Here is a 15,036-nt window from a genome sequence, read left to right on the forward strand (position 1 = left end):
ATGTCAAGTTCCTTTTTTCCGTTATGAATTAAAAGGTGTTTTTTCTCATTGAGGGTATTTGTCCAGGTACACACTATTTGATAATTCATCTATAGGATAAACTTAATGGTTAGTAATACTCAACATATCTGTAATCCGTTTAACTGAAAGATCATTGCAATTCACTGAAAACACTGAGAAAATCAGAAAGCACAGAGACAACATAAGGAATTGAAAGACTTTCACGGAATTTCTGTTAGCTACCTGCTTAGACTGAGTCCATCAAAATATTGACTAAAGTTCCAAAGAAAGGAAATTAAAGAAACTGCATAGAATGGAGGCCTGGAATTCTACCTTGGGAAGCAGCTTCATCTTGGTAGGCATTCTGAATGACAGCAGATTTCCTGAACTGCTCTGTGCCACAATGACAGTCCTATACACGCTGTCTTTGACCAGCAATGGGCTGCTGCTCCTGCTCATCACAATGGATGTGAAGCTCCACGTGCCCATGTACCTCCTGCTTAGACAGCTCTCTCTCATTGACCTTCTCCTCACATCAGTTATAGCCCCCAAGGCCATCACAGATTTCCTGCGTGGAGATAACACCATCTCCTTTGGAGGCTGTGCCCTTCAGATGTTGCTGGAACTGATGCTGGGTGCAGCAGAGGACCTGCTTCTACCTTTTATGGCCTATGACAGGTATGTGGCCATTTGTCATCCTCTCAACTACACAACCTTTATGAGTCCAAAAGTCCTTTTGTTTATGGTGATGACAACATGGATTGTGGCATCCCTGAGTGCCATCGTATATACCAGTTACACTATGCACTATCCCTTCTGCAAATCCCGGCTGGTAAAACATCTGTTCTGTGAGATCCCACCTCTGCTGAAGTTGGCATGTGCAGAGACCTCTAGATTTGAGCTCATGTTTTTTGTGATGGGTGTGATGTTCCTGATTCCCCCACTTGCTACAGTTCTGGTCTCCTACACACTCATTCTCTTCACTGTGTTTTGCATGCCATCCAATGAGGGGAGAAAGAAAGCCCTTCTTACCTGCTCTTCCCACCTGGCTGTGGTTGGGATGTACTTTGGCCCTGGCACCTTTGTTTATGCCCTGCCTATTTCCTTCCATAATCCCAAACAAGACAACATCCTCTCCTTTTTCTACACAATTGTTACCCCAGCCCTGAACCCTCTCATCTATAGCCTTAGAAATAAGGAGGTCATGGGAGCCTTGAGGAGGGTCCTTGGAAGATATATCCTACCTTCACACTCCAGCACTTAGAACTTCCCTGTTACTATTCCTTTTCTCCATCAATTTCTCCACTTACCACTTCTATAATAATAGACACTGGTGAAGATTCCTTTATCTCTTACTGTAGCTAGTATATTCAAAGTCATTACATTGAAGTGAACTGGCAGGGATGATCGTAGGTTTGGAATCCCCTCATTCAAAAAGAACTTGGGGAAGAACAGCTGTGAAGGGATCTGTAAGACTCACTCTAGTTAAGTACTCTGCATCATCTATACTATGTGGTTGACAGGGAGGGGATCCATCATACTATGATAAATAGACAATATGACATAGAACTTGGCTTAAATAATTTGATTCTTAAAATGTTTTCTAAAGGAATTGATAGTTCAGTTAGTATGGTTGTTTCTAATTTTTTTTTTTACTATGTAATTAGTCATGTCTTATTTCAACATGGCTTCCATTCACACTAAATTTATCACAATGTTAAATTTTATCAATTACCTCACTCTTCTATTTCCCTAAATTTTGTAACTTTAGCTTTTTTACTTTTACAAGTTTCTTAATTATTAATATTCCTTCTTATCAGCAAGCACAATCCAGTTTTGAAAATACCACATTAATAATAGAGGCTGCTGCAATTGATTTACAGGTTACTTAGCAAAACATGATCACTTTAAATCAAAATGTTAAAGTCTTTTTAACCAAGATATTGGTGTTTTCTTCTAGGTTGTCAACACACACACACACACACACACACACACACACACACAAACACACATACACTCACTTTCACAGGATTTTTGGAGAGAGGTTTTAGTAATAGAATTAGATAAGAATGAAGTAAGGAAATAATGATGTAAACTAAGGCATAAAAAGGAAAGTTTTCTATCATGATTATGATAATGAAATAAAACCAGATGCATGGTAACATGCTTAGGTTTTGGTGTATGTTACTTAGATTGGTAAATTGTATGACAAGCTAATATTTAAGCTGAGTTTAAATGATGATATGTAGTAAGTCATACAAATTTGGCAAAAAAACAAACGAACAATGAATTCTGTGGACATACGAGAAAATGTAATCAGTACTAAGTAAGAATGATTATGGACTAAGTGCTTTAGAATACTTTATATGCTGGGTGTGGTGGTTCCTGCCTGTAATCCTAGCTACTGAAGAGGCTAAGATCTGAAGATCGAGGTTCAAAAGCAACCCGGGCAGGAAAGGCCATGAGACTCTTATCACCAATAAACCACTAAGAAAACTGAAAGTGGCACTGTGGCTCAAGTGGTAAAGTGCTAGCTTTGAGCTGAAGAGCTAAAGGACAGTGCCCAGGCCCAGAGTTCAAACCCCACTACTGACAAAAAAAAATTATAAAATGTAAAACAATTAGAGAGAAAAAAACAAGAAATACATAAATTATTACTGACAGACCATATGTAATATTATATCCTACTAGTAATATTAATACAAGAAAACAAATATACATTTCACTGTGCTAGTATTTTACTAGTTTTTTTCTATTTAAATCCCCATCAACATTATTTAAAAAATGACAAATAAGAAATTTACAAAATAATTTATTACTATAAGAATGAATATCCGTATCTTCAAACTACAAACTAAAGGATTTAATAAGAAAATTATGCATTGTACAAATAAAAACAGGTTTAAATATTATTCCTAATAAATTATTAAAAACTTGTTAGATAACATAAAATGTTTATCGCTGTTAAAAAATAATCAAGTTGATAAGAAATGTACTCATTATCTTGCCCATGTAATTGTAACCCCTCTGTACGGTATTTTCACAATAAAAAAAAAGAAAAGAATCAAGTTTCCTTTAATTAAAGAATGTTCAGTTGATTTAAGCCTTGATTTAGATAATTCTATTCAAAATTTTTTTTCTAAGAAAAAGCACCAGTCATATGTTCAAGGGTTACTATTGCTCTTTAATATAAACACATCAACACACACATGTAAAACATTAAATATTTCTTTCATGGCCAAAGATATTGAACATTTCTTTATGTGTATTGCTAGTCTTAGTTCTTTTGAGAAGTCTCTTTTTAAGTCATTAGCCCATTTATTAATGGGATTGTTGTTTCTTTGGGGGTTTATTTTTAGAACATTTAGTTTTTTGAGCTCTAAGTATATTTTAGATATGATGCCCTTGTCTAGATAATAAAAATCATCTTCCCATTTTGTGGGCTTTCTATTTATCTTGTTAGCTATCTCCTGTGCCAAGCAGAAATTCTTCAGTTTTTTGCAATACCATTTATCTAGTTTTCCTTTTTTTGTTGTGATTCTAGATCTTTACTTAAGAAGTTTCAACCCATGCCTAGGAACCCTGCTCTTTCTCCTACTGCTTCCTGAAATCTTTCCATGGTATCTGGCCTTAACATTAAGATTCCATCTCACCCCAGTTAGAATGGTCATTATCAAGAAAACAAATAATAACAGACGTTAGAGGGGATGTGACCAAAAGGAAGCTCTATGTCACTGCTGGTGGATATGTAAACTTGTCCAACCACTCTGGAAAGCAGTATGAAGATTCCTCAAAAGACTAAACATATTCAACATAGTGTCTTGTACATATCATTGTTACAATAGGTCAATCTGTATCCCTATTTAAGCATTTTGTTTTTTCCTTCCCCTCCAGGGATAGTAGGAGATAAACAAAGGAGGAGGTAACAATGCTTGATAGGAAATGTACTCATTACCTTACTCATGTAACTAACCCATCTGCACACTAGTTTTACAATTAAAAAAATGTATTAAAAAGACAAACAAGACTAAACATAGAGGTTCCCTATGACCCAGCAATTTTACTCCTGGGCATTTCTCCAATAGAATACAAACAAGGAATTGTTTACCATCACCAAGATATGGAATCAACCCATATGTCCCTTAGTGGATGAATGGATCAAGAAAATATGGTATACAAGAGAATTCTACACTTCCATCAGAAAGAATGATAATGTAACATTATTCTAAGGAAATGGGAAGGCTTGGGAAAAATTATACCAAGTGAAGTAAGACAGAACCAAAAACACCAGATTGTGTGATTTCCCTCATTTCCTGTAACTAGAATGTGCCTGTAAATCTACATGTAAACACACTGGATGGTAAAAAAAAAAAAAATACAAAGGAGGTTATTCTTCAGAAAGGATTACAAGGGCTCAATAGCTATGTGCATATGATCATATAAAATGATATTTGTCAAAATGAACTCCAAGAAATGGAAGCAAAAGGTTTTTCTTTTTTCCCTTGTTGTTGTTTTTGTTTTCTGTACTCTTTGTCTTGTTTGTAAATTTATATGTTTTGTAGAGGGTAAGGGAAGAAGACAGAAATGGTGGGACAAATGCAACAGTGATGCCTGTTAGGTTTTTAAAAAGAGGTGACCGAGTAAGAACTGCACCACGCACGTGGTATTCAGGTAAGGGGTAGGTTTATTCAGTGGACCTGTTGGGACCAGGCAAGGTTGGCACTCCACGCGGCTGGCAAAAGGAAAAGAGGGCGGTCTGGCCGCGGTTTAGGCCTTATATAGGGTAGGGGGTGGGGAAGGGTGTGTCCAGGTAAAGGGAAGTGGGATCAGGTGGGAGAAAGGTGTGGCCACATCAGGTTAAGATGTGACCTCAGCGGATGCGGATGTGACCTCTTCCAGGTATCCCAGTTGCCTAGGTAACGCAGGTACTGGGCGAGGTCTGTTCGCAGTCCAGGAATGGACCTTACAATGCCCACTAGCCACTATGTTGAAAATAAACTATACAATTTCTGACACTACTGGGTTTTGAACATAGAGTTTGCCACTTTGTTTTTTAATTCAATTTTATTGTAAAGGTGATGTATATAGAGGTTACAGCCACATAAGTAAGGTAATGAATGCATTTCTTTTTGAACAGTGTTACCCCTCCCTCATTTTCTCCCACTTTTCCCCCAACATCCCACCCCCAAACTTGTAAAGTTCACTTCCAACATAATGTCTTGTGAGTATCATTGAATTGGTTCACCATTTGTCCCACCATTTCTGTGATTTCCCTTGCCCTCTCCAAATCAGATAAATTTATAGAGAAGAAAAAGGGTACAGAAATCAATATGATGACAACAGGGAATAAAGCAAAGGAGGGAAAAAAAAGAAAAAGAAATAACTGCAAACAGTAAAATAAAAAATCCTCATTTCCATTTCTTGGAATTTATTTCAATAAACATATTTTTAGGTTTTTTTTATTATATATGTATTTTTATTGTAAAGATACTGTACAGAGGCTTTACAGTTACATGAGCAAGGTAATGAGTCCATTTCTTATCAAGCATTGCTACCCCCTCCTTTGTTTTTTCCCTATCATCCTTTTCCTCCCCATCTCCCCAACAACTCCCTCTTCCCACAAAGTTGTAAAGTTCATTTTCAACATAGTGTCTTGTGCAACTCATTGTTACAATGGGTCATCCTGTAACATTATTTCAGCATTTTGTTATTTCCCCTCCACTCCCCAAATTAGATAAAAGTATATACAAGATGCAGGACACGGGAATTAGATACAACAGTGGTTATACCATGTGGGAAGATCATACAAAAGAAACAAAAAAATCACATAGAACATTATAAGTACATTAAAAAGAACAGCAAGAAAGATAAAATCTCTTGTGTTCCTATCTTGAGGTTCATTTCGCTTAACATCAGAATATGCACAATTTTATATGATCATATACACATAGGTATTGAGCCATTGTAGACCTCTCTTAAGAATATCCTTTGTTCTCAGTGTGTGAATGCTTGAAAAAAATTTATATTAAGCAAAGTAAGCCAGACCCAAATTACATAGGGTACATGGTTTCTCTCATTTGTAATAACTAGAATAGACTATAAATCTACAAGTTAATCCAATAGATAGTAAAAGTCCAATAGTTACACTTGGAGGTGATTAACTAAACAGCACTCTAAGCATTCGTACACTGAGAACAAAGGAGCTTGCCACATGCAATTCACTATGTAGCCCAAAGCTGGAGCTCTACTACTTGAACCACACCTCCACTTCCTCTCATTGTTTCATGTCACCCTGTTCAGAATCCTTTCAATCTTCTTGTGAATACATTGTCCATGACTCCTATCTACTGTCACTCTACTATGGAATAGCACACTAGACCTTCTTGTTCCTATCTAACCACATCTCAATACCCCAGAACAAGAGTTCTCTGTCTTTCCCCTGCCCCTCATTTACCAAGGCTCTGGAAACTATTCTTGTATTTTCAACTTCAATAGAATTACTTAAGTAGAATTTCTTTATGGTCCGTTCTGAACTCTGGGCCTGGGCACTGTCCCTCAGCTCTCCAGCTCAAGGCTAGCTCCACAGCACCACTTCCAGTTTTTTCTGCTTATGTGGTGATGAGGAATCGAACCCAGGGCCTCATGCATGCAAGGCAAGCGCTCTACCACTGAGCCACCTTCCCAGCTCAAAATTCTTTTAGTGTTACAAATGAAGTAGTTTTAGTTCTAATTTATTTGGAGGAAAATTGAAAAGCACGAGGAAAGCAATGACCAAATTTCCAGAGAACCAGATCCTCTTCAGAATAGCAGAGCCTATATGTTAGTCACAAAACAAATTTTTTGGTCTTCTGCTTCTCTTCTCAAATTTAAGTCTATGTGTAAGTGATACATAAAAATAGACATTATATGGTGTACTGTTATACTTTGTTTTGATATGTGAGTGCATTTTTTAAGTTAAAACTTTCTTGTAATTATAAATGTCATGTCCAGTGGGATTACAGTTACTTAAGTCAGATGATGAGAACATGTGTTTTTGGATCACATCACCCCTTCCCTCACTGACTCCCGGGTTTTCCCTTGGGTCATGTGTGTGCATTTGATAATGCTGAAATATAATACCCACACCAAACCTGAACACCCTTTATAGATGTACGAACATAACAAGCTTAGGAAAACAGAAAATGGCATTCTTACTATTTCTTCTGGGGTTTTTTGTTTATCAAGAAGAATGAAAAATAGGTGGTTTACTTCAATTTCCAGTGAGACAAAACTATAATAAAAATTTTAGATGTCAACAACGGCTCCCTCTTAGGGAATCATATTCTTATATTTGAATTTTAAGGACTCTGCAATAATCCCATGTGAAATACTAAATATTAATACATACAAAGCCTAATGACACATGTCAGAGCACACATGAAGGCTAATGCTCAGAAAAGGGTGAACATGACACAAAGACCTGATAATGACTATAGTAGGTTATTAGAAAAAAATGTTCTCTATCAAGATGACCCTATTGTAATTTGTGCACATCTCTGAGCCTTAATATAAAAACTTTCTGAAACTATTGTCAATGGCAATCAAATTGATTCAAAATGGTGCACAAAGATCATGGGCCATGTCCAACTTGGCAATAACCTTAAAAAAAACCTCTTAAGAAATCAGCTACCTGACAGGATAGAGACTAAGTTAGAAACAGAACAGCAATCCTACTGGAACTGGTAGATCACACCTGTAATCCTAGCTGCTATTCTGGAAGCTGAGGTCTCAGATCTGCTTGCAATGCTATTCTGTGAAGGAAACTCCATGGGACTCTTACCTGTAGTGGGAGAGCACCAGATTAGGAAGGGACAGCATCAAGACCCTAAGTTCCAATAACAGTACCATCACACACACATGAGAGAGAGACAGAGAGAGACAGGTAGAGAGAGATGTATGCATATGTATAAGGAGACTAGAGCACCAACGGACATAAGTCTCCATATGTCTTAGAATGATGGACAGAGACCCATCCTAAAGGGCCAGGGGTTGAAGTTATTTCCTTGGTTAGTGCCATCCTTAGCCAGATCAAAAAGGACAAAACCATTCAGCAAGTCAGAGCTAATTTCATAGTGATGTTTGTAAACAAACATTCTATTTTAGAAGGTATACCGCAAGGGCATCAGCCCAGAGAGACTCATTAAAACCCAGCTTCTAGGAGAAGGGTTTTCTTGGGAGCCCATGTCACCAGGGAGAAGGAGACAGTGAGAAGTCCCCCAGGACAAGGCCAGAGTCCCTCCTCCTCTGACACAGTAATAATAAACAATGGAAGGCTTCCTTTGAGTATCCCTGACCATTCTCCTTTCCAAAAGTCCTACCAGCCACCTCTGTCATTAGTGACTGCAGCTGGGAGGGAATATGAAAGACTGGGCACATGGACTCATCCTCGACCATAAATAGTGCAGAGCTGGGAACAGAGATTGGATGAGGACATTCTGAGAGAATCAACTTTGGGCTTCCCCAGCCACCTGCCTGGATTCTCAGATCATTACCTGCATCCATCCTTTTCCTCAGAGAGGACTGGCCATGGTGGACACAGCAGGTGCCTTTGACCCCTCATCCTAGTGGCAGCCATGCCCATCCATACCCGTGCCCTCAGAAGAAGCACCTTCTCTTTCCTCAGCATCTTTAGCCTCTTCACCTTACAAATGACTCCCAGGACATGGGTGTGAGCTGAAGTCTGTATCTTTCCTCTTTAGAGGTAAGGGTTATGTGTTTGACCCTAGAAAGTGTGTGGAGGCAGTGAATCTTGGGTAACAGGGCCAAGAATCACTGTCCTGCTCTCAGACCATCTCGTTTCTCAGACTTTAGAGCACACTCGCTCCCATCTGTACTTGTGCTTGATTGTACAGGTGATTGATTACAGCACATGTACCTGTATTGGTGCAGGCATCTCTGTACCTCATGCAGGAGTGGGCAGCTGCAATATTGAGTACTATTGGCCAGACCTAGGTTTCTAGAATTCCTAATAATGGTTTTTGGGTAAAATTCTCATTGCATTCTGGGTCCACATGGCTCATGCCTGTAAGTCCTAGCTTCTGAAAAGGTGTACACCTCAAGAAATATGATTTGAAGCTAACCTAGACAAAAAAAAGTCCACAAGACTCAATTAGACAGTGAAAAGCTGGTCTGGAATTATGACAGAACAGGTAGAATACCAGCATGAGCAAATGAGCCAAGCACACACCAGGGCTCCAAGTTCACGCCCCACCACTGGTTTAAAAAAAAATCTTAGTACTTATTTTTGGTGCATCTGCATTTCCCTAGACTAGTAGTCTGATAAGAGCTCTTTGAATAGTACCTCAAATGAGGCTTATCCCATAACCCTATCAGTACATTAGTTCAAGTTTCTCTCCTACACACCTCTACTAAAAATGTCTCATAAATGTCAATCAATAACAGGCATGATGGTGCAGACTTATAAATGCCATACATTATGTATTTAATATACTCAGCAATATCAAACAATACAATTAATAAAATATGCTTTTGAATTTTAGCTTTACTGTAAAGAGTAAGCATTTCCATGAACCTATGGTCTTCTAGTATTCTCAGTGTCTGAGTACAGTCAGTGTGAAGCTCCTCCTTCCTGACCTTCCTTACTCCACCAACACTTTACAAGAAGAGGCTCATCCTCTGTACACCCAAGGTATATCTACTGGCTTCTCTCAGATGATACGTGTGTATATGTGTCCACACATATGTATACATACACATATATACATTTGGGCCTATATGTATATACATACAAAGGAGAGATAAAAAAATTAGTGAATACTTTTCATTTTTCTTCTACAGTGCCTCTAGACATCTAGAAATGCATTTATGAAGAGCAAGTTTAGTGGATGCTTTCACACACACACACACACACACACACACACACATGCATGTGCCCACACACATGTATAAATATATATATATATATATATATATATATATATATATATAACTTGCCCTATGTTGTTCCAATTCAAACCCTTCCATCAGTACTATCATTTAGAATCAGTGTCCTCAGTATAGCATCTTTCCACATATTAATAAGACTTGTGAGGGGAAAAAAATCTATATTTCATTTCTTAAATGGTGGTGTGACTCTCAGGTAGAGAGATGGGTTTTGCCATTCCTACAATGTCTATACTATGAAACTGATGCCTTAAATACTACTCTTTACTACCAGAAACTGGTACAAGGCCTCCAGAAATACTGTCATTTCTTATCTCTGCTGCTGCTGAGTAAATATCTTACCACTATCTTAAGAAGTTAAGTAATTTTGCCTGGTTTCTAACAATTTATTACTTAAATTTATTTCACTCAGCTGGGTGCCAGTGGCTCATGCCTGTAATCCTAGCTACTCAGGAGGCTGAAATCTGAGGGTTGCGGTTCAAAGCCAGCCTGAGCAGGAAAGTCCGTGAGACTCTTATCTCCAATAAACGACTAGAAAATTGGAAGTGGTGCTGTGGCTCAAGCTGTAGAGCACTTGCCTTGAGCTGAAGAGCTCAGGGACAGCACCGAAGCCCAGAGTTCAAGCCCCAAGACCAACAACAACAAAAAAATATTACCTCACTCACTCATCCATTTATTTTGGTCCAAAATTACTTTATCTTATGCAGACCAACAGTACAACCATTAAGAAGAGGAGTATATTTGAAGACTGCAAGAGATCATGTGACCAAAGCCAAGAGATTCCTATGTGGAGGAAGCTAACCACTTGAAGACCAGAGAATAAAGTTAGACATCAGGTCTAGGAAGAACATGACAAAGAGTTTTACATGAACCAAATTTTTAAAATTAATTGTACTCCCAAGGAGATTTCAAGAATGGAAACATCTAGATTTTATATCAACGTCAGGTTTATTGCATAATTATTAATTGAGGGATGTTTTCTTTCTCTTTAAGTAGTATGTCTGCGTGTATTTTACTTGATGCTTTATATATATGACACATTACATGGTTAGCAGTCAACATATCTGTGATCCATTTAAGTAAAAGATCATTATAATTCACTGAAAACATAGAGAATATCAGAAAGCACATGACGAAATAAGGGATGAATAGATATTCCATGGGATTTCTGTTGGCTACCCCTAGTTAGTCCGAGTTTCTTCAAATATTGATTGAAATCCCTTAAAAGAACTTCCACTAGATATCTGATTCTAGACAACTACAAAGAACACACAGAATGGAGGTCTGGAACTCCACCTTGGGAAGCAGCTTCATCTTGGTGGGCATTCTGAATGACAGCAGGTTTCCTGAACTGCTCTGTGCCACAATGACAGTCTTGTACACACTGTCTCTGACCAGCAATGGACTGCTGCTCCTGCTCATCACAATGGATGTGAAGCTCCACGTGCCCATGTACCTCCTGCTTCGGCAGCTCTCTCTCATTGACCTTCTCCTCACATCAGTTATAGCATAGCCCCCAAAGCCATCATGGATTTTCTGCGTGGAGATAACACCATCTCCTTTGGAGGCTGTGCCCTTCAGATGTTGCTCGAACTGATTCTGGGTGGGGCTGAGGACCTCCTTCTAGCTTTTATGGCCTATGACAGGTATGTGGCCATTTGTCATCCTCTCAACTACACAACTTTCATAAGTCCAAAAGTCCTTTGGTTCATGGTGATGACAACATGGATTGTGGCATCTCTGAGTGCCATCGTATATACCAGTTACACTATGCACTATCCCTTCTGCAAATTCCGGCTGGTAAAACATCTGTTCTGTGAGATCCCACCTCTGCTCAAGCTGGCCTGTGCAGACACCTCTAGATATGAGCTCGCAGTTTATTTGATGGGTATGATGTTCCTGATCCCCCCACTTGCTGCCATTCTGGTCTCCTACACACTGATTCTCTTCACTGTGCTCCACATGCCCTCAAATGAGGGGAGGAAGAAAGCCCTTGTCACCTGCTCCTCCCACCTGGCTGTGGTTGGGATGTATTATGGCCCTGCTACATTTGTTTATGTCCTGCCCATTTCCTTCCATAGTCCTAAACAAGACAACATCCTCTCCTTTTTCTACACGATTGTCACCCCAGCCCTGAACCCCCTCATCTACAGTCTTAGAAATAAGGAGGTCATGGGGGCCTTGAGGAGGGTCCTTGGAAAATACATCCTGCCTTCACACTCCAGTGATTGAGCTTCCCTGTTACTATTCCTTTTCTCCATTCAATTGTCACACTTACCACTTCTGTAATGATAGACACTTTTAAGGATGTTCCATATAGTTTTCAAATTGTTTTTTTTATTTCTTACTGTAGCTAGTATATTCAATTCATTATATTGCAGTGAAGTGGCAGGGATGACCCTGGTTTAGATCCCCATATTTAAAAAGAACTAAGGGAAGAACAGCTGTGAAAGGATTTCTCAGGCTCACTCTGAATACTCTGCACCAGCTACACTAGAGACAGGGATGGGTCATTCTAAGATATAAGTAGGTAATATGACATCGTATTGTGGTTAAAACTCTTGCATCTTTAAAATATTTTCTATGAGATTTTATACTTCAGTTTGTACAGTTGATTATTTCTAAATTTCTAGCTATTTCTTTTTTATATATCTTCTTTTTATTGTGAAAATACTGTACAGAGGGGTTACACATACATGGGCAAGGTAATGAGTACATTTCTTATCAAGCATTGTTGCCTCCTCCTTTGTTTCCCCTTCCCATCCCTTCCCATCTCCCACCCACCTACCCCCAGCCCTCCCTACCCCCCCCCCCCGACCAAAGTTGTAAAATTCGTTTTTGACATAACAACTTGTACATCTCATTGTTGCAATGAGGAAAAAAACAAATCTTCTAGCTATTTATTTATATAGTCAGTCATTTCTTATTTCAAAGGTACAACCATGCATACTAAGGTTATCATAAAAGATCACATTTTTATCAGCTACTTCACTTTTTATTTCCCTTAATTACTGTAGCTTTAGCTATGAGTCCTACATTTTTAAATTTTTAATATTCCTTCTTAGCATGAAGCCACAATACAGATTGTAAAATTGCCATGATAATAATAGAAGATGTTGCATTGAATTTACAAGTGATTCAGCAAAACATAACATCTTTAATTCAAAATGTTAAGCTCCTTTAATCCAGAAAGTTGATTTTTCCTCTAGGTTGTCCACACATACACACACACACACACACACACACACACACATTCACAGAATTCTTGGAGCAAGCTTTGGGGATTAGAATTAGATGGGAATGGCATGATGAAGTTATGATGTAAACTAAGGCATAAAAAGGAAAACAAGAAAGCATAAAAGAAAAACAAAACAAGATGAGTGGAAACCTACTTTCATTTGGGTGCATATTAGTTTACTTAGTGTCTATTAGGACAAGCTAATATTTAAGTTGAGTTTAAATGATGAGATATAGTGAGTCATAAAGATTTGGTGAAAGAATTCTGCAGACTTATGAGAAAAGCTAATTGTTACTAAATAAATCTTATTATAAACTTTGTGTCTTAAAACTAATTAAAAAAATAAAAGATTAGAAAGAAAAATCAAAAGACACTTGAGTTATTACCAACAGAACTTTTGGAATATCCCATCTTGTTAGTAAAATTAAAACAGGAAAATGAAGATTTCTTTCTCAGTACAAATATTTTACCATATTCCTTTTTAAATCTCATCATCACAATTTTTAAAAATGTCAATAAAATTTACAAAAGACGCTATTACTATAATAAAGAAAATATCCATATCTTCAAAATTAAAGCAGTAAATAATTTAATAAGAAAATTATACATTATGCAAATTAATAGATTTAAATGTTATTCCTAATTTGTGAAAGAGTGAAGATTGTGTATCGTTATTAGAAAATAACCAATCAGGGCTGGGAAGGTGGCTCAGTGGTAGAGCGCTTGCCTTGCATGCCTGAGGCCCTGGGTTCGATTCCCCAGCACCACATAAGCAAAAAGAAAAAAAGTCGGAAGTGGCGCTGTGGCTCGAGTGGTAGAGCACTAGCCTTGAGCTGAAGAGCTGAGGGACAGCGTCCAGGCCCAGAGTTCAGACCCCACGACTGGACCCCCCCCAAAAAAAGAAAATAACCAATCAGTCTTTTAATAGTAAGAATATTCAGTTGATTGAAGTGTTGAGTTAATCTATTCAAAAGAATTCTCTAAGATAAAGCATCACTCATGTGCTAAAATTACTTTCATTGTTTAATATACACAGATAAAGCATTAAATATGTATACCCATGAAATACCTAGTTGTATTCAAAACATGCATATGACATAAATTTATACGAACACTTAGCATTTTCAGAGCAATATAATCCTGGGAGATTTAGGTTTCATGTGAAGTAATTATTATGTGGTGAATGCCTCACTAACATCACATTTATTTTCAGTGCTTAAGCTTCCCAATAGTTCTATGAAATGGATTTTTTTTGTTGTGTTGTTGGTTGTGGGGCTTGAACTCTGGGCTTCGGCACTGTCCCTCAGCTCTTCAGCTCAAGACAAGCACTCTACCGCTTGAGCCACAGCGCCACTTCTGGTTTTCTAGTGGTTTATTGGAGATAACAGTCTCACAGGCTTTCCTGCCCAGGCTGGCTTTGAACCGTGATTCTCAGATCTCAGCCTCCTAAGTAGCTAGGATTAAGGCATGAGCCACAGGCACCCAGCTATGAAATGGATTTCTATACCACTGTCACTTTACCACTTACAGTAGGACTGCTGACTGGCTCATTAAGGGTAAATACCACAGTCCATATTAGTGACATATGTGTGTTGCATTGTATTCTAACTTGAATTCTGTAATCCAGAAACTGACCACAGACTTCACCATCACTCAGTCTGCCACCACACAATGCAGAAGAAAGCATCATTAAGTACCATAGGTGAGAAACACTTATTCTACATGAACATATGGAAACAGTAAATTATACTTGCATTAAAAATGAAAGAGCAGTCATCTAAATATATATATAGAAGTTATCTCAGGGTAAGGGGATTTCACATGTTTTGCCTATACCTAGTTGCTCAGTGGATTCA

The 15,036-nt window shown here is 38.1% G+C and overlaps 1 protein-coding gene and 1 pseudogene across 1 annotated transcript; both read left to right on the forward strand.

The window, feature by feature from the left end:
* Positions 1-313: 313 nt before the first annotated feature.
* On the forward strand, positions 314-1,264 carry LOC122117917 (olfactory receptor 2AG1-like). The gene has a single exon (XM_042691784.1). It carries the CDS (start codon positions 314-316, stop codon positions 1,262-1,264), a length of 951 nt encoding a protein of 316 aa, XP_042547718.1.
* A 9,954-nt stretch (positions 1,265-11,218) lies between these two features.
* Positions 11,219-13,230, forward strand: LOC122117918 (annotated as a pseudogene).
* Positions 13,231-15,036: the final 1,806 nt, after the last annotated feature.

Source organism: Dipodomys spectabilis, unplaced genomic scaffold (genome assembly GCF_019054845.1).
Source record: "Dipodomys spectabilis isolate Male_0828 unplaced genomic scaffold, ASM1905484v1 ptg000145l, whole genome shotgun sequence".
NCBI classification, from domain to species: domain Eukaryota; kingdom Metazoa; phylum Chordata; class Mammalia; order Rodentia; family Heteromyidae; genus Dipodomys; species Dipodomys spectabilis.

What these genes read in the sequence shown, in the direction of transcription:
- LOC122117917 (XM_042691784.1), top strand. Translation starts at nt 314, where the DNA reads ATGGAGGCCTGGAATTCTACCTTGGGAAGCAGCTTCATCTTGGTAGGC.